Source organism: Molothrus ater, chromosome Z, assembly GCF_012460135.2.
Source record: "Molothrus ater isolate BHLD 08-10-18 breed brown headed cowbird chromosome Z, BPBGC_Mater_1.1, whole genome shotgun sequence".
Lineage (NCBI taxonomy): Eukaryota > Metazoa > Chordata > Aves > Passeriformes > Icteridae > Molothrus > Molothrus ater.
The window spans coordinates 49,871,494-49,890,807 of record NC_050511.2 but is presented as its reverse complement, the minus strand read 5'-3'; the positions used below and the strand labels follow the sequence as shown (position 1 = coordinate 49,890,807).

Sequence of the window (19,314 nt, the reverse complement as noted above, 5' to 3'; positions counted from 1 at the left end):
GTTTACTCTTTGGCAAGTCACCTGACCCAAAACACTGCCTCAAAAGATGATAGAGATAAAAATTCCGATTTCACACTGAAATCTAATTTGTGGGAAATGCAAGGCAACAGTGCTGACTGGCTGCTTCAGTGGTCTCTTGGTATCTCCCTTTCCCACATCATCTATGCCAAGTGCAGGCAAGTTGACACAAAAGTGTAAAAAACTTTTTGGATGGCATATCAGGAGTCAGCTCATTCAAAATATGGACCACCTCTGGAATGTGGTCTATTCAAATTGATAGAATTTTCTGCACTAAATACATGTTTTTATTCCTGTTACTTGAATTTTGGTGTGACTTGCTAGTCTGCTGATTTATCTGTGATTTATCTGATTTATCTCAAATTTGTCCCAAGACTATATAAGACATCCAAAAAACAGCTGAAGGAAGCTAGTGCTTTACACTTCAGAGGGACAACCTCTTAACTAAGCAGCAATGGCATTGCTTTCTATTGTCAATTAGTCTGCCATCTCCTCACTGGCACAAGAATTAGACTACATGATTAAAATAAAAATCTAGAAGGAATCTGGCAAGTCCTTTCTTCTGAATGGATGGTTCTCCAAGGAAAGCCTTCCTATTTTTAAGGCTAAGGCAGTTTTCAGAAGAGGCTTACAGGGAAACATTTTTGTGGCCTATGGCAGGGTATTATTTTAGTAGCTAGTAATAAGCAATAAAATGTGGCCAGGAAAAGACATCTATCTACCAGAGCTGGAATGCAAAACGAAACAACATCTAAGTCAGGGGAGTATAAGGAGATTTGCTTCTTTCATTGTTTTAATTTGATTGTTTTATGTACTGCCACATAGTAGCACAGGATGAAGTGGAGCAGCAACACTTCAGTGGAGAAATTAATGAAATGGCCTAGTTAAAGAAAGGGTCAGTAGTCCTCAACTGATGCCTCTTCAGACAGCTGGAAAATGCAGAGATTTGAACCAAAAATGTTAATATATCCATTGAAAATACAGGTAGTTTTTTTTGTTAAACACATTGCTTCTTCTAATGTTTGCCCTGGCTATTTTGTTTGTTTGTTTCCTTACAGATGTATGATTGCTAATTTCTACACATGTCTGTAGAGTGACAACTTCAAAACTAAAGGTTATCACACAGTATGCTCCTGAATTCCACAAGTCTCTGGTGCCACAGGCTGGTGGAGATCAAGCTCAGTTTCCTATAAATCACAAGATGGAGTTGTGAGTCAGTACACAACCAACAGGGCCATCCACATGCTCTCTCCTGTCACATAGCAGTCCCTGTATTTATTGCCTTTTTCTACACTTTTCAACATTAAAAATGCATCACTGAGCAAACTGGAACTTCAGAGGTTTCACTAGCTGGATGCAACACTGAGAAAGCCAGGAAGTTTGTTCTTTACCTGCAGGGGAAGAAAAACCTTTTGCACACCACATTCCAGTAGACCATTCACACTCTCTCCCTAGTCAGAAAACTGCCATTCATTCACATGCTGCTGTGGTACCTAATCCACCACAACCTTTTGTACATTTCAGTGACAATAATTCCATTAAAATGCTCTTTCAATAGTTGAAGTTAAGTATAAAGCTAAGGCTGAAATGTGGTTTATGGTGTTTTTTCATTTGTAAGCAGGTGCTACTTCTAAACTGTCAGAAATTCATAGTCAACTTTTCAATTTTTGTGATTTTTTTTATTGTTGTTTTGAAGAATGAAGAACAAGAGCCCTTCTTCATGTGAATTCTACCAATTCACAAAGTGGCACTTTCCTTCCCCTAAGGACAGAAGAAACATTCTCCAAAACAAAGAAAAAAACTGAGCCCAGATCTGGCAATGACACCTGTAAATCATCACAAAATTTACTGGTTTGTGGCTGTTCTGCAATAGACACTTCTTATTTGATGCAGGAACTACTTATAATCTGAACACTGGCTATAAGGATAATATCTGAAAAAGACAATAAGAGATTAAAGGAAAACCATCCAATGGAATTTATTTTGCATGTTAAGAAAAAATTAATGAGGCAGCTTCACTCTGTGTCTGAGTGATAAGCATGCTCATAACAGGAATATTGCCATGCCTCTCACCACACAGGAGCTCATGGCTTTAAATATATTCTTTTAATATCACACAATTCATACATAATGGATATGGGGAATATCATTCTTAGCTCATGTCAGACCTTGGAGACTGAACAATTTTAGTCAGCAGGCCCAGAAGCTGAACCTGAAAAGCTCTTGCATGACTTTTGTGGAACAGTTTGATGTCACTGCAAATACCAACAAAAATGAAAACTCCCCCCTTCTATGGCCTATGTACATAAATAGCTGTCTAATGCATAAAGGAAAAAACCAAAGGTCTTCCAGACCCTACAGATTTCAAATGCTCAGAGGAGGCCCAAAAAATGCCTTCTTGGCACAGCTTGAATCTTTATACCCTTCCCTAAGTTTTCACTTTCATCAATGGTAATTTCTGCATTTGATGACAAATCTCAACACTATTGATGGCAATGACTGCTTCTCTATTTCCAATGGAGTGATTTCAGATTTCAGATAAAACTGGAACATCTTAGTCATCTCAGTCAACATCTTGTCAATAAACTTCAGCCTTCAGACATCTATGTGAACTACAGATCAGGTAAGCAAGCAAGTGTCTCTATTCAACCACAGTCCTGAATCTTGGATTAATTCAGGAACCTTTCAGCCAGATATTCACTTTAAGAATCAATACAGCAAACAACAAGAAATCTTTGGAAATCTTTTGGCAATGTACTGCTTCACTGAGTATATAAATACTCTTCTAGGTTTTGCAGAAGTCTACATTACCAAAGTTGATAATGCAGTGATTAAAGAGCTAATTAGCAAAATGCTTAAGATGGTAGAAAATTAATACAAAACTGCAGGTCAGAAATGTTGCCTCCAGGAAATTAAAAACTCATTTCTTGGCAAAGAGTCAAGATTATAATATTGTTCCTTTATCTCAATGCACACTTTACTTTCTGTATCTCAATGTGCCTTCTACCTTCTGGATGTACAATAGCAAGAGGAAGTCATCTTCACATGCTAATTTTAGCAGACCCAACAAACTGAGCATTTCTTATTTATTTGGCTTTGTAGAAAGCAAAAGCCTTTTCCTTTGTGGAAAAGGCTTGTTTCTGCCTATTGAACTTCTGCTTCATGCCATTACTTTCACTAGTCCTTTTCTCATAAGCTGAGTGGGCTGTAATTAGAAGAACCAAGTGAGGAAAATACAACTATGCAGCTTCTGCACAGCTGTGATCCAGCTCACTAGTGAAGAACTAATTTATAATGATCCCAGCAGATATCAGAAAGAACCAACCCTGCTCCTCTGAGACATTCCTCAGAAGGAAACCAAAGACATGTATCATTTTACTGCTACAGGATGCACCAAGATGACAAAAATTGTGTGTAACCCTTCTTCAGAAGTGACGCCTACCTTGCACAGTTACTCATTTGGCTCACTTGGCCAATGCTTGCCTCTTGCATCCTTTCTCCATACCTTATCTCCAGAGCCTGTTTTCTGATGTCAAATCAAGGGAATGCTCCATGGCCTCTTTCTTCTCTGAATGCCCCCCAGGCACTCCAGGCAGACTTTGAGTGAGGGCAGTGCTGTCCATAGACTCAACACCGTTCCCAGTGAGGAACCAAGCTCTTCCCACAAACCCAACAATTAGGTCCATTATGATTGTATATCTAGCACTTGTGGATTATGCCTTTAAAGGAAAAAATCTATTTCAATATTACTTGTCCAAATTCATCTGAGTTTGCCCCAGACTTGGATAAAAAATGCAAAAAGGCAGGCTTTTTAATCCTTTCAATTAAATCCTGAGCCAGGATTAACTTATTATAATTCATGACCTGAGCCCTGGTGCCTGGAACTTGCCCTGGGAAAGCAAGTAAGGCTGCCCTTACTTGGGACAGGCTGTGCAGAGTGAAGAGCCTATAGAGTCCTTATCTCCTTCACAACATTCACTGATGAAAACTGAAAAATCAGTTCCACTAAAAGAGGCCTTCAATGCTTTCTTTTTCCTGACAAGAACTGCATCGGAATTTTCATCTAAAGTCTATTGCTCAAATTATTTCAACTGTGCTTTAAAAATAATAAAACCCTAAAAATACTAAAGCTGCACTTTAAAAGTAATAAATAGAGGTCAGTATTATGAATGTTGAGGAAAACTGACAAGGAATAGATGAAAAAATATTTGGAAAATCAAAATAGCAGCATTTTTCAAATAGTTCTACCTTGGACCACTGAAACCAGACAAGTAGTACTGTAAGGTACATCAGTAGCGTAAACCCTTGGGCCAAGTCTGTTGTCAGTTTGAAAAAATGGATCCTGCACAAGTCACGTTATATACTTGTGACTTGCTGCAATTACTGGGCCAACTTGAACAAGTCATTTAAGCATGTGCCTGATCAAAAGCACATTGAGCCTGATTGCCTACAGAAGGCAGAGAGTCAGTCTTTCAAGAACACCTCTGCACTTTGAACAAATGCCTTAAGCTAATTGCAGGATGTGGAAGCGAGAAGATAAGGGGCTAATATGTATGTCTCAAACACTGATAATCACACAGCAGTGGAGCCAACAATGGATTGTTGGTAGTGCCAGCCAGTTACCAGCCATGATTGGAGAAAGGGGCCAAATGGAAGTAGGGCAGTGCCTTTAGGGCACAAGTGTCCTTGTTCTGGCTCCCAGAGTTAGCACAATAGAGTACAGCTGAGGCACAGGAGTGATGCTGATGAGCCAGCATGGAATGTAAGGGGGGATCAAGAGTACCCAAGATCCCCGAAGCCCCCCAGCTGATTTCCACAAAGGTCAAAAATAATAGGCTGCACATGATAACTCATTTGCATAGAGAGTGACAAACTTAGCTCCAGTGCATGGAAACTTCACTATAAAAACGTCAACAAAGCCTGGACACACATGTGTGTTTCAGGGGCCTGCATACCTGTCAGCTGGATTGATGCTGGAACCAGGACTGGTGGTACTGCCCTCTTCCTTTCTGTTCATTCTCTCTCATCCTCTTTAATCCTTTCTCTCTCTCTCTCTCTCTCTCTCAGTCCCTCTCCTTTCATCCTAGCCCTTTATCAAAACCCATTGCCCCATGTTTATATAGGAGGTCAGGGATTACCATACACATTTCCATGCTAAATGTGTAATTTATTAATAAAACTTTGTAAGCTTTTTCAGGCACTCTTACTTTTGTCATTCCTTCCAACCACAAGGACCTATGATCTTTGGAAGCTCCCTTCTGTGTAAGGGTGGGATGCCACACAGGACCCATTAAAATGGAAGTACACAATAAATCAGTGATTTAGCTCTGGCTAGGCATAAATATTTACACTTTTCCTTGAATGGACACTTGCCTTGAATTAAATATTCCTAGTTAACTAGCCATGCTTATTCGTTTTATTTTAATATTAAACCACACAATGCAGGCTGGGGACTCCAGCAAATACTAGGATCAAGATTAACAAAAAAAAATCATAATGCTATTACAGAGAAGCAATAAACAACAATTTTCATAAATTTTATTAACACTATGAATGCTCAAAGAATATTGAAGTGTGATTTTCCTGCTTTGAATAATTTTAGTATATTATTTACTTGGAGTTATTTTAAAATGCTGATACTAATGAGGTAGGAGAGGCAGGAGGGGAGGGATACTAAAAATAATGGTAGAGGTGTGTGAGGGTGATGTGTGCAAGTACCAACTTGCAGGCATACACAGGTATGCGCACAGGTAGTTATGCTAAATATCCATGAAAATTGATCTAAAACACCATCAGGGGAAGGGATTTGTATGCACAGCAAGCTGCTGTATCAGGATTATGAATGTTGATGTCAGTTTGAACAAATGGATACTGCACAGTTCACTCTATGTACTAAATCAGTATTAATACCTCTGGATTTTGGAAGCCAAAAATATAAACCAAACATGTGTCTGTCTAGTTTGGGTGGCCACCTGAAATTAAGTATATTATACAGGTGTTCTACTAGAGAAACCAAGGTGAGCCTGAAGAAGAGCATTTATTTGTTCACCTAACACATGAATGGAACATGAGGGGACGATTTGTGTGGGAGCATTGACCTGCCACTGATCAATTAGGAACTAATCTTCTTCCTTTTAAAAAGAGCACACATACACACCCCAAGTAGGGTATTTGTGATTTATTTTGCCAGTCCTTGAATTAACAGGCCACTGCATAATTCTGGAGATGGAGAAAAACCATCAACCTTAGCAGGCTGGATTTTTGGCGCAATTCCGGCTTGTTTTTAGATTTCCTAACTGGCTTTGGCAGATCTGGGCAAAGAATTGCAGTGACAGAGTCCCTTCAGCATTTGTGTTCATAGCATCAATCTGCCATTCACAGTTTAACTCTTGACAAGCCTTTGCCCATTGTCTCAGTGACAGGGGCCAAACTAAAACCCAGGACTCAAGCTATTCACATCAAGATTCAGCTGTTTCCAGTTTGCTTCACTGCTTTTAGCCTGGGAGAAGTACAGTTCTGAATCTAGGTTAAGAATAGCTGCCTTCCTGTTTTAAAGGTATTTAAGGAATTTCTAGTATACAAGGTCTGTATGTATAAATATTAAAAAGGGACAAAAAAAACCTGAAAAATTCATGCATTTTTTAAGAAAACAGCAGACCTACAGTAATCTGTAGCTGGATCTAATACATCTGATACTGCTCCCAGAAGGAAGTCTACATTATTCTTAGAAATGGGATTGCACGCTAAGTAACCTTTGATAGCTCCAGGCCAAATGTAACCTACAATAGTATTTTGAAGCTTACTAAGAAAATGAAGACCCTCTCTACTTTCTGCATTACAGTCATCCTGAATCAAAAATAAAAATTTGTTTGTCTACTAAATCAGTCATTCCCCCACTCACTCCACAAGCCCTTGCCCAAACCGAATTCTCTTATACGATTCAGGAAGATAGAATGCCTTGTTGTCAACATTTGGGTAACCCTGTCTACTGTTCTCAGTGCTCTGAAACTGGTGGTGGTTACACCACAAAGCAAATACCTTCTGTACAGAAGAACCGGACACAGAGTACATAAGGACCAGAAACTGGAAAACCAATGTAGTGTTCATTTAATGGGCAGAAAATGTTCAAGTCCACAAAGGCAAAAGCTCTCTCCTCTCCTCTCCTCTCCTCTCCTCTCCTCTCCTCTCCTCTCCTCTCCTCTCCTCTCCTCTCCTCTCCTCTCCTCTCCTCTCCTCTCCTCTCCTCTCCTCTCCTCTCCTCTCCTCTCCTCTCCTCTCCTCTCCTCTCCTCTCCTCTCCTCTCCTCTCCTCTCCTCTCCTCTCCTCTCCTCTCCTCTCCTCTCCTCTCCTCTCCTCTCCTCTCCTCTCCTCTCCTCTCCTCTCCTCCTCCTCCTCCTCCTCCTCCTCCTCCTCCTCCTCTCTATTTTTTTATCACCCTCTAGGGTGGTTTTGACAACATCAACACAATACTTCAGGTTAATTCAAGTTAACAGGGTATGCATGAGGGGCTGGCACATGGAGCTTGAGACTGGTTCAAAAGTCACTCACCTTCCACTACCACATTTGCAGGTTTCGAATAGGCTGTGCCCAAACTGTTCTTGGCTACACAACGATACTGTCCTGCATCTTCTCTCTGAACATTGTGTATCCTTAAATTCCCAGAATCGAGGACAGCAATGCGAGCAGTCTCCTGCCGGAGGAAGGAGCCATTGAGGTGAGGACTCTATATGCAGGCTGCACACAAACAGCATCAAAAATCTGTTTACAAAGTTTGGGCTTACATGCATGAACACCACACATGTCCTACAACTCAAGGATTTAGGGTCAGCTCTTCCTGCTCATGACATGACACATTCACCCATTGCTATTGTTGCAGATCAGTGAATTATAGCTTGAAAGAGCTCCTATTTAAGAGAACACTCACAAGTGCTTTCCTCAATATTTGTCCATACTTAGCAGTGACAAGCATATATCACATAAAATATAGATACACAGAGAACATTTGGTTCATATGTAGAATCATTGCAAATGAAGAAATTTATGAGATGAGCCCTGGATTTTCCAAATGCTTCCTTTCTAGTTACTAGAATTTACAAATACTATAACTAATGCTAATATTTAACACAGTACCTTTAGCAAATAATTAGTATTACTGAAAACCATTCATACTCACCTTTACAACTGTTTCTCCTTTGACCCATGAAACAGAAGGTTTTGGATTCCCCATTGTAGTGCATGGAAGAACAGCCTTTAATCCTTCTATTATTTCCACATTTACAGGTGGACGGGTTATTTTGGGTCCTAAAATTTTTAAAGCCAAAAATTAAAGTTGGGATGAAGCTACAAGATAATAGAACAAGACAAATTCAGAAATTACATGCACAAATCTGCTGCTTTTTTCTGTGTGTTGCTGAAAGATAAAGCATTCTTTCTTGGTTTTGAAGTTATTTGGTAAGAAACAACTTTCTTCAGCACAGCATTCAGTTAAAAAAGCTGCAAAAGCAGCTAACTTGCATGGGTTATTTGTTTTCCTGAGCGGAGTTTGACAGTCATTTGAATTAGGGCCTGGGCTAAAATCCAAATTCAGATAAGAGTATTTCCAGTATTGAAGAATGTTAGCATTCCAGGTTCTGACATTTTTCACTGTGTAAACAATGTCTTGTCTCAAAGCTCAGATCTGAATTGAATTGATTTTGAAAGAGTTTTAACTCAGGCTTGCCTCTAGCTCAACAAGAAGGGTGTGTAAATCCAATTAATATCCTTAACTGAAGGATTTATAACTATGCTAGTGAAAAGGACAATCAAGCCTTAAAGAAAACACAATCAAACTCCCTTAAAGTTAATCAGGGATAAATTTAAATTCATTTTACTGAAAGAACACAGTCTGCCTTAGTCTGAGCTGAGAGTATAAAGGATTATTATATTAGTATTTTGGGAGATCTGACATTTTGAGGCCCTTGCATGATAATGAACCAGCAGAAAAACAACTTTCAGAGAGCATCTCCTGGCCACCACCTGCAAGTGACTAGGATGATGTAGAGTTCCAGTATTACCAGACCCTGAGGGTCATCTCATTAGCACAGACAAATCCTTTCCTACAAACAGATGCTTTAGCCAGAATATACCTCCTCTGCTTTTTAAAGTGCTTGTGTAAATAACTCTAGCCATGTGAGTCCAGCTTTGCTGAGTTTGGCACGTATGTAGCTCTCTGCAAGAGCAAATCTTTTGCCGTCCATGTGGAATGATGAGATTTACAACATGGTGTTCCAGAACATTCAATACTGCTATTTAGAGCATCTGAATATAATTTAGTTGACTTTGCCATCCTCAGGAAGAAATCTGTATAGTGAAATTTTACAATTAACATTCACCAGGGACTTATGCAGTATTGCCACAGAGGACTAATCTATCAAATTCTTTTACAGATTTTTGCACAAAGGGTGTTCTTCAAAGCATCCATTTTTTCTTCTGATCTTAGAACAAATGTGTGTTATTCAAAGTAAATAATCACAACTGCATTAAGTTATGATCCCATATGCCATGTCTCTGACTGAAAGAACTGCACCCATCTTCCCAAGAACCAAGAATGGGTTTGCCCTGAACATGGATCCCCAGGTGCCATAGATGGGAGTCTGCTCAGGCTTTTGATTAAACACTCACATGGCATCAGGAAGAAATTGCATTTCCACTTACGCATTTTCACCTGGAGAGCCCCACAGCTCTGTGCAGCTGCACCAACTCCATTATCTGCTGTGCAGCAGTACACCCCATCATCACTGTCCTCCACACTCAGGATGGTCAGCAGCTGCCCATTCCTCTGGATGCTGTACCGTGTGTCAAACAGCCTGCAGGGCAGAGCATGGATTGTCAGGGACAGCCAGGGACAGAGAAATGAATTGCATTTGAATATGCAGACTGCTGATGCCACTACAAATGGCAATAAGTTCTACCTCTGATTTTCAACCCACAAGCAGAAGGGAAGGTGCTGAAAATGTTGAGTTCTGAATTAAGATTCAGGTTTTCACTAGACCATGCAGTTCCAGCCTGTCACTAGTGTAGTGGCAATTCTTCCACCCCACAGACATTTGTTAAAATCAGTAGGCTCATGTTTGGGGTTTTGACTGGCCAAGGACAGGCATGAGCACAAATAATCAGTTCCAGCCAGGTCCTGGTTTAGGTATCATTGTTCAATGTAAGAGAAAGATGCTTACATAGGAACTAGAGCTAGTTGAAATTGTTTAAAGAAACCTTTTTCAGGAAAAACAAATCAAAACAAAGCAAAAAACAGGGGTTTTTTTATTAAACCGATAAAGTTATGGAAATATTTTTAAGGTAAACCAAAGGCCATGAACTTTTGTGTCTACATCCTGGAGTAGTTTTGTCTATTTGTTTTGCAAAAAAACCACCAAACAAACAAACAAGCAAAGAAATGTGCTGAAGCCATCTGCAAGCTAGAGGATTCAAGGATAGCTATGGTTTAATGACAGCAGGCTTTAACCCGGATATTTCAGAGAACTGCAGAAAGCCCTGAAGCTGGATCAACAAAAATACGGGATATTGTAACAAAGTATGTGGGCCAAAGACCAATTTCATATGTGAGCATGACAAGAGAAGTGTGGTATGTGAGTAGGGGGATATGTGGAGTCAAGTGGGAGAGCCAAGGAAATCAGAAAGAAAGATGATGAGAAATCAGAGAGCTGAGGTATTGATCTTCATTGCAAAGCTATGATAAATATAAAAAAATACTATAAATAAAACACAAAGAAATTAACTATTTGTAGTGTCTATTTTCACACCTTTGTTGATGCTTTCAGGAAGCACCTTCATGCAATTGGACTTTGATTTTATGAACAGTGGAAAAAGGGTTGGGACCTGAGGATTTTATCCCAAGCAATCACAAGTATCTGACCACTACATATGTCAAGTTTTGTCATTTACTGTTAAAAATTGTACAGTAGTCATTGACTAATCTGAATGTACCATTATGATGGCTTAGAGATTATTTCCTTTCAACAGCATTTCACCACTCAGTATTACATCTCCCTCCTCTTTTCCAACTTGGGAAGAAAGAGTGCCATGAAGTTATCCACAGTGTAAAAGACATGCTGTCTCTGTCCCCTTCTTGTCCTAAGGAAGGCTCATTGTGGGCAGCCCTGTTCTGGATGATAGGCCAGGTAACCATTTCACTCAGCACAGGGCACCTGCTGGTTTACTTGCACAAGTTTTGATGTCAAAAGGAAAGGCACATCCAGAAGACTAGTGCTGACTATTCTCTGCGCTGGCTCTATTCTCATTGAAGTTCAAAGTTTACATACTGTTTTGTTTTGCAGGTTAATCTTGCTGTCTGTCTAGGATGCTGGAACCTTGGCAGGAGAAGAAAATTTTGGAAATGAAATAACTGATATTAATTCCTTTCAGTTACTAGACCCTTTGGAGTTTGATACACACATACACACAAACACACATACACACACACAGAGGCACAGAAATCCATTTGGAGAGGGGTTTTTTCAGAAAAAAGTGTCTTCTGATCTGATGCTTTCCAGTGTACAAATACTTTCATCCGAGTTTTTAGAAAGCAACAAATATATTCATATGTGTTTCCTCTGTCTTTGGTCTGAGCTTTTGTATCCAGCAGTACTGAATATTAATGCCTTGTGAAATGAAACACTTGCTGTTACTAATGCTGCTTCAGAAGTCACTGTAAACGAATGAAGCACCTGAGCTCTATGGCCTTACCAGAAGAGATGATTTTATCTGTATTTTCCATTTTGGTCAAAGCACTGTGTCTCAGAGACAGAGTGGAATGGCTTTAAGAATGATGTGTTTGGCCTCTGGAAGAGGGGATTGAGGTTGATAAATGATCTGCATTTCAAACTACCTTAGAACACAGGGAAAAATTATAATCTTAAAGACATGGAAAGAGAAAGACATAGTCCTTCATGGATGGCTTTCTCTCCCTGCTTTGATTTTCAGTCATGATGTCACCGATGGGGAAGGAATTAGGAGAAAGGTGACGTGATTTGGAAATAACATCCATGGAAGTTCAGAACTTCATGCTGGAACAAAGTCAGGATCAGAAGATTAGGGCCAAATTTTGCTGAGATGGCCAACAATGAAAAAAAAATTCTGAAGGCCTATATTAAAATTTGTAACTTTCTGCTTTGTCCTACTCTAAAGCAGTTTTCCAAGCAGTGAGACCTCCTTCTGCTGCGGACTTATTTGAGCCTCCTATGCCAGTGGTTCAAAACCTTTTTAGATGTTTAACCACAACAGTGAGAACCATACTTCAGGTGACCATCTGCCCAACATGCACATCTCCTGTGGAGGCTAGGTATCGACTGTGTTACACAAAGTTGTGTTGTGCTGCATTTTCCCTCACAGAGTAAGTCACTTACAGCCATTTAGAATGAGAAACTGATGTGAAGCCATGTGGCAGATGTAATGTGGCAGATGTAATGTGATTTGAGAGCTAGAAGATCGAGTACAGTTACTTTGTAGAAACCTGTCTACAGCAAAAGAACAAAAACAACAGTAGCGACTTTCATAACACATTTCCACACTTCCAGAAGGCTGCCTTCTTTGTTGACATCTTGATGCCTGGTTGTTAATGTCTGACGGTGCAAAACAATGAGAAGACAATTTCCAGATCCAGAACTAGAAGCAAAGAATGGCACAGCGCAACCCCTCTCATGCAAAGATTCCAAGAACATTGAGACAGACAACAAACCCTGCTAAGCTCCTTTTAAATATTATACAGCATCCTCCTCCTTCATAAATGTATGAACTGAGGAAGAAAGCACATTGAATTTTCTGAAGCTGGAGAGAAAACTCCTTACAGCAGAAACCAACTCTCTGCAAACTCAAATGTGTGAAGGTGCAAGAGCAATGACAAGTGCTCTTACCATTCCCTCAGAAATACAGAACCCTAGATAATTACAGCCACTCATTCTCTCTCTTGCCACAGAGCAATTTTTTTATTTCCAGATATCTCCTGTATCATGAAAAGAAGCACTGTCAATTTTGGCAGAACGTGCTGGTGAGGGCTGGGGCTGCTCCCTACCTGATGGGAATGCTGTTGCGTGTCCATGTAATCTCTGGCTCAGGATATGACTCCACTACACAGACAAACTTGGCAACATCTTCTACCAGGGCATCCACTGTTTCCAGAGGAGTGCTGATCAAGGGAGCTGTGTGAAGAAGAGAAAATGAGAACATCTTCTGGTGCCTACCGGAGAGTGTTACATAGCCTACCAAACACCTTTGGTGGAGGGAGCCATGTCCCTGCAGGGTCACTCAATGGCATTTTCCCTAGAGGTCTTAACATAAGATGCAAAACAGAGCAAACCAAGCTCCCACAAGCTCAGTGCATTCTGTGTTTCTGACTCACCTCTTCCTCAAGACTCACAGCAACAGGTGAGCATACTGCAAGGACAGAGGTGAGGATGTCCCACTGCCATAAGGATGGCATGGCATAGGCTGCAAGTTGCATCACAAAAATTGAAGCCAAGCTGACCTGCCCCTGGAGTGGGAAGAGTGCCTCCTTATTAGTGCAGGAGATGTGGGCTTTTTTGTCAGTATTACAGGATTTATTCATTCAACTATTTATCTTTAAAGAAAAAAAATAGCAACAAAAAAAACCTGTTATATACAAACACCAATCCAATTATACAGCACTATATTTTTCTAAGCCAGGCTCACAAAGACCATTCAGGTCATTTAGATTTGTGTCATGTCTAGGACCCATTCTCATTTTCTCACATTTTCTAACCAAGAAGCATGAGGGTTAGAAGCTTGATAGCTATGTCTGATGCTTATTATCATAAATCTGTAGTCATACATTAGTTGAATGTATCTTTAGAAACATTTGCCATCGCTCTGGTGAAAGACTTGAAGCACAGCTGGAAGGGATCAAAGCATAAGCCTAGCCACTCACTTTCCCTGCTCATGTTATTCCCTGCTCATGTTATTCATTGCAGCCACTGCCTTCAAAAACACTTGAATGTCTTGACCAATGGCTGCAAGAGACACGCATCCATATTGGTTGGACTGGATTTCACTGACAACTGTGTTGAGATAAACTAGTTTTTTCTATATTCCTGAAACACAACCTTAAAAATACATCATGGATTCAAGAGTCTTCCTGTTCCTCACTGAGCATAGCAGTTTCTGGCCCATTATTTTTTCACAGAGAATCCCAACTGCTGTGTATATACTGGCCCTCCATAGTACAAAGAGATTCAAATTCAGGCAAAAAATAAACAATATCCATTTTACCCTTCCCTCCCTAAGGAATGGGCAAAAGAGAAGACATTCAGATTTAAGAGCCTGAGAATAATAGAAAGTCAATATCTTAATCCTTTTTCAATTTACATAGAAGTCAAAATTAGAATGTTTTTGGAGTTCTGCTGGAATGAAGCTAGAGGAAGAAATTATCAGCTTCCACTGTCAAGTTTATGTAAAACTAAACGCTTTTGACACTTGATTAGAATGAATCTGCCTCAATAATATTTCTAGACTGTATGACTTTGGATCGTATCATTGATTAACAATAACGACTATACTTATGTAAATCTCAAAACAACATCTCAGATAGCTCTAAAGGTCATATGGATGAAACTTCAATTAGAACAAGTCTGTGACGAGCTCATTGTTTAAGATCACTGCTTCAAATTGTATCATGCATCACTTTCAGTGATGATGCATGACCATTTATTCGGTCATTTTGGGTCATATTAAACAGATATAATCATCTGTATTGTTCCCCAGATGAATCCCATACCAGTGAAACCAAATGGAAGACTTCTATAAAGTCTTCATTTTCCTACTGAAGGATGTCTTAGGAGAATAACCCCCACCAATGGTTATCCTCTCTGCTTTAAATGAAACATTGCTATTTTGTGGCAAAGTTTATTGGGGTTTAATAGCATTAACCCCAGAGTTTTGCAATCTAATTTTATATAGTACAGTTTTGTTGCTGTTGTCCACATTCCTCAATCTCTGGATGGATGCTTTTCTAACCCTAAGAAATGTAAATTTTTACAGTAATAATAATTCAAAACAACCAGTTTTATAACTGTTGTAACCGTAAACAAAGCCACTCCTGCAAGTTATAAAGTTACATTTGTGCCAAGAGCTGGTATGCATAATGACAGTATTTTGTTCTTTGGGCAAATAAGACCTGTCAGGTTTCTATATAAATAAATTCTCTAGAAACAGTTACATACTTTCAAGTGTGTCTTTTATTCAATAGATGACAGAATATTGCATAGACATGGTCTGACCTGGTCCCTTTTGAAAGCCAAAATACAGATTTTTGGGCAGAATGAAGCCACGTGCTTCTAAGAAAATAGTGTCCAAACTGACAGCACTACAGTAATAGAAAAATAAATCATTTTAAAACTGCCTTCCCAATTCTACATCCTCAGAGAGCAACCATAACAGCAACAGGGATGTATAACTTTCTTTTATGCTCTTTTCACCTTTGTGATATTTAACCCAAGCAAGGACAGTGAGCAGTGGGACTTGCCGTCATTTTGTGAGACGGCAACAGAGTTCCGAAATGGCTGAGATGGTACTTACATCTAAAAGCTATTCAAACAGCTTGGATGCTGTTGCTAGTCCATGTTTTCTTCAGAAAGCTCTCTAAACTCATGATGTGTGCATTACCATATTTTAACATAGGAAAATAAAATTTGAACAATGTACGGACAAATCTACCATCACATAGAAATGGAGCCAGGCCTTTCCGTGTGCATATACTGGGCCTTTCTCATATTTTTAAGGTATGCTTCTGGCTTTAAATAAATTGAAAATAAATTAATCTATATATGTGTAAAGCCACACAGGTGCCATTTTTCTGGATGTCAGCTGTAGTTTCCCGAGATAGAAAAATGACCCAAGGCTGGTCACGGGACCATGAGAAAGCCAAATCGCCTTCTGTCCCCAGCTCACCAGGAGCTTCCAAATGTATTGGCTTTGGATTTGGATTCACACTTTCGAAACCAGACCAAACAGACAAAGAAAACAATACAGAAAACAGAACCAGTCCCTCTCCAACACTACAGACACCTGAAGAAACTGCAGTTCATATGGTAAAAAACAGCTCAGCTGTGATGTCCTAGAAAAGGCAATGTATCTCTTCATTACACTGCGACACAGAAAAAAATCTATCCGTCCTCTTTGTTTTTCTTGTCTCTCCACTACTACTTATCTTACCACAATATTCACAAACATTAAGTTCCCAAACTTACTTCAGCGCCTTACAAATATACCAATATTTTTATTTCAAAACATTTTTATAAAGACGACACATTAGTTCTCTTTTTTTTATTTTGGGAATAACCTGACTAACAATTGTAAAAGCATAGCCCTACAAGAGCAGCAATGTTGGCCTAACATGTGAATACTGGCATTCCCCTTAAGATTTCATTTTGTTTTCCTGAAGCTGCGAAGTCGCTAGTAAGCGCTGAATTTCAAAAGCTTTGAATTGTAAATCTGAATCACCATTCAGAAAAAATTGTTGTCCACAGCTTTACCAAACAGTACATCCAGAATGGTACCACAGTTGCGTTTTGTACCTCAAAGACTTCTCTAAACAGATTTTTTTACCAATTATTTTGTCAGCTAAAAGTATGTGAGCATATGCCCATATGCATGTGTGTGCACAAGACAGGAAGAAGGTATGATAACTTCTGTGTTATATGCTATAACAAACAGTGCGTATTTGTACATATATACGTATTCTTTGTAAAGACATCATAGATATTTATTTCTTTTGAAGCTTTATATACTTAAAAACCTACATAGATGTGCTGAACACAACAGATCTTGTGCTCTGCAGCAACTCGTGCTACCAGCCATTAACACTTCTGAGCTTCCTTTCACAGGAGAAATTTACATCCCACCCAAGCTGAACCCAAAGGTCTCCCCTGCCTATTACAATGGACTATTTGCTCTTCACAGACAAAGAATTCAATTCCAAACACAAATATGAGAATATTTTCTCTGCTATCCTTCTAAAAGCAGAGCAGTGACCATTGAAAGCAGACCATTTTTGTCTTTTTTGGGAACGCTATAGCACCACCCTCCCCACTGTTAGCAGGGACACCTTCCCCTTTGCAAAACCTCTTTCAGCAAATGGCAGAAGAAGAGCAGGGAAAAAGCAAACCTTTCAGAAGCGTCTCAGCCAAGCTGAGGGCTGCCAGGGTGAGGACGTGCACCAGGGGCACCTTCAGCAGGTCATTCATGTTTGATCCAGAAGGCATCCAGCTCCTTCAGGCAAGGCGTGCAGACTTCCCAGCCGGCTGCATTTCGGAAGCAGTGTTCAAGCAGAGCTTCTCAGCAAGTGACAGAGTGGGCTCTGAGGGATCTAAGTATAATCAGGAATTCTCCCACCCAGTGGTGGTGATGGACGTGGCCAGCTGGTGTGTATCCACTTTGGTCAGTGTGAAAGCGTGGGGCTCATGAAACAAGAGAAAGCAAATCCCTTCTGAATTCCTTCTAAGCAAACAGAGAACAGTACAATGGGCAATGCATTTCCAGGGCAGTACCCTACCCTAGTGTTGCAAAGTCATCAGACTTTTATTCCAGAACACTGTAAGTGCAATAGCAGGAAAAAATGCTTGCCACTGCCTTTTCCTTCATCTTAGTCACCCTCTTTTCCAGTTTTTCTCCTCTCGCTCACACTCCCTCTTATTATAACCTTTCAAGATTGGCTGTAATATGCCACCTGTTGCCCTGCTGATAGTATTTCTTTTCTTAACAGATGCATTTGCTGGAGCAGAAGAGGTTGGCATTGGTGACTAAAAGTGCCTTTCTGTAGGGAAATATGACAGTGGGGTTTAATCTCCAGAAATATCTTGTTAACCACGAGGTCTCTGCCTAAGATGAAAGACAGACAAATGCTCATTTTCTAGGAAGACTTAAAGAAACATCAGGATCAAGATCTTCTGACTCATTTTTTTCTTGCCCCATCCTACCACAAAGGCCTACATTATATTTTCCAAAAATGTCAAGTCATTTGTGCTGCCTGTTTTTCCAACATAAATATTTATATGAAGAGTAAAGAGGCTTACCACTGTGGAAAGGCTGATGCAGGGGCAATATCTGCATGAGCAGGGAAAAAGATGAATAATCAGTCCGGGAAGAACCTAATTGATGATGATCCTCTTGGAACATGACTCCACGTACTTTTTGTCATTTTATCAGCAGAGTGGACAAGAGCTTTTTACTAAACTACATGGTTTGAGGAAAGCAAATGTGCAGTCATAACACATCACAGTAAAAGGTACTTTGAGATCTCTGGAATTTCCTTTATTTACTGAAACTTTTGACTTAAACCACTTCTAAACAGTCATTTCTGCAATGAACATACATGGCTCAGCAGTGCTTCTTCTGAGCAGCAAATGGAGTAAAACTGACCAGTGCTGGGAATATGTGAATCCCTGCGGTTTGGCCTGGCTTTATAATAGCAATGTTACTTTGGGGACTTGCCATCACTGATTAAGAACAAGGATCTCTAGACAAGAGTTCCTCTGAAGATGAATAAAGGCAGAAGCACTCACAGAAGATGTTAAAGGTATTCCAAAAATTCTGGAGCTAGCAATGACAAAAAAGCAAAACAAGAAGACAATGATGGAACAAGAATAATCCTACCAAGGAACAGAGAAATACTGATTCATGGCTGAAGTTACAGGTACTTCTTTAGTTTAAGTCCAGACATATCCAATTAAAATGCTCCATAGAAATGCAACTTGGATTTTTCAGGTAAAATTCTGTTCATGAAGGGACTTGGCAAAGGACCTTTGCATTGCTGGATTCCTGTTTGGAATGTGTAATAAGGGCTTTGAAACTGCACCATCCATATGAGTGCAGAAACTAATATTTCCCTTTTATTTGCCAATTGCAGCATTTAGAAATGTCACTGCCAGCAATGGCTGTTAAACCCTAACAATGCCTTTGCATTTTGGGGATTACCAAAGTACTCCTAATCTCTCATTTCCTCGACTTCATATATTTTTACTAAGGATTATAATGAGCTCCACTACTCTAAACAGAAAGGATGTAAATTTACTCAGTACATGAGAGTAGAGAGAATACATGGGCAAAGGTACACAAGCTCCAGCTACACATGCCACACAGCTAACATACAATGTATATGGGAAACTCGTGGTCATCTGTATATGGAAAGATGTTTCTATGATTTCACACTGAAATCAGTGAAAATCAAATGTTGGTGACACCAAGCCTTCTTTGATTCCAAGTATTTTCTAAGTTCACCTTATAAAAGTAAAA

General features: G+C 39.7%; 1 protein-coding gene across 3 annotated transcripts in view; it reads right to left on the bottom strand.

Moving 5' to 3' along the window:
- Nucleotides 1–17,285, bottom strand: part of MUSK (muscle associated receptor tyrosine kinase) — a 54,827-nt gene extending 37,542 nt beyond the window's left edge. For 2 of the 3 annotated variants that reach the window (XM_036403276.1, XM_036403280.2), the window contains exons 1-5: nt 17,189–17,285; nt 13,082–13,208; nt 9,712–9,863; nt 8,192–8,319; nt 7,567–7,708 (exon numbers count right to left, since the gene is read on the bottom strand). In XM_036403276.1, the coding sequence (XP_036259169.1) occupies nt 7,567–7,708; nt 8,192–8,319; nt 9,712–9,863; nt 13,082–13,208; nt 17,189–17,285 (646 nt within the window). Of the gene's footprint in view, nt 1–3,343; nt 3,353–7,566; nt 7,709–8,191; nt 8,320–9,711; nt 9,864–13,081; nt 13,209–17,188 lie in introns of all 3 variants that reach the window. The other variant, XM_036403281.1, reaches the window with a different exon arrangement.
- Nucleotides 17,286–19,314: the final 2,029 nt, after the last annotated feature.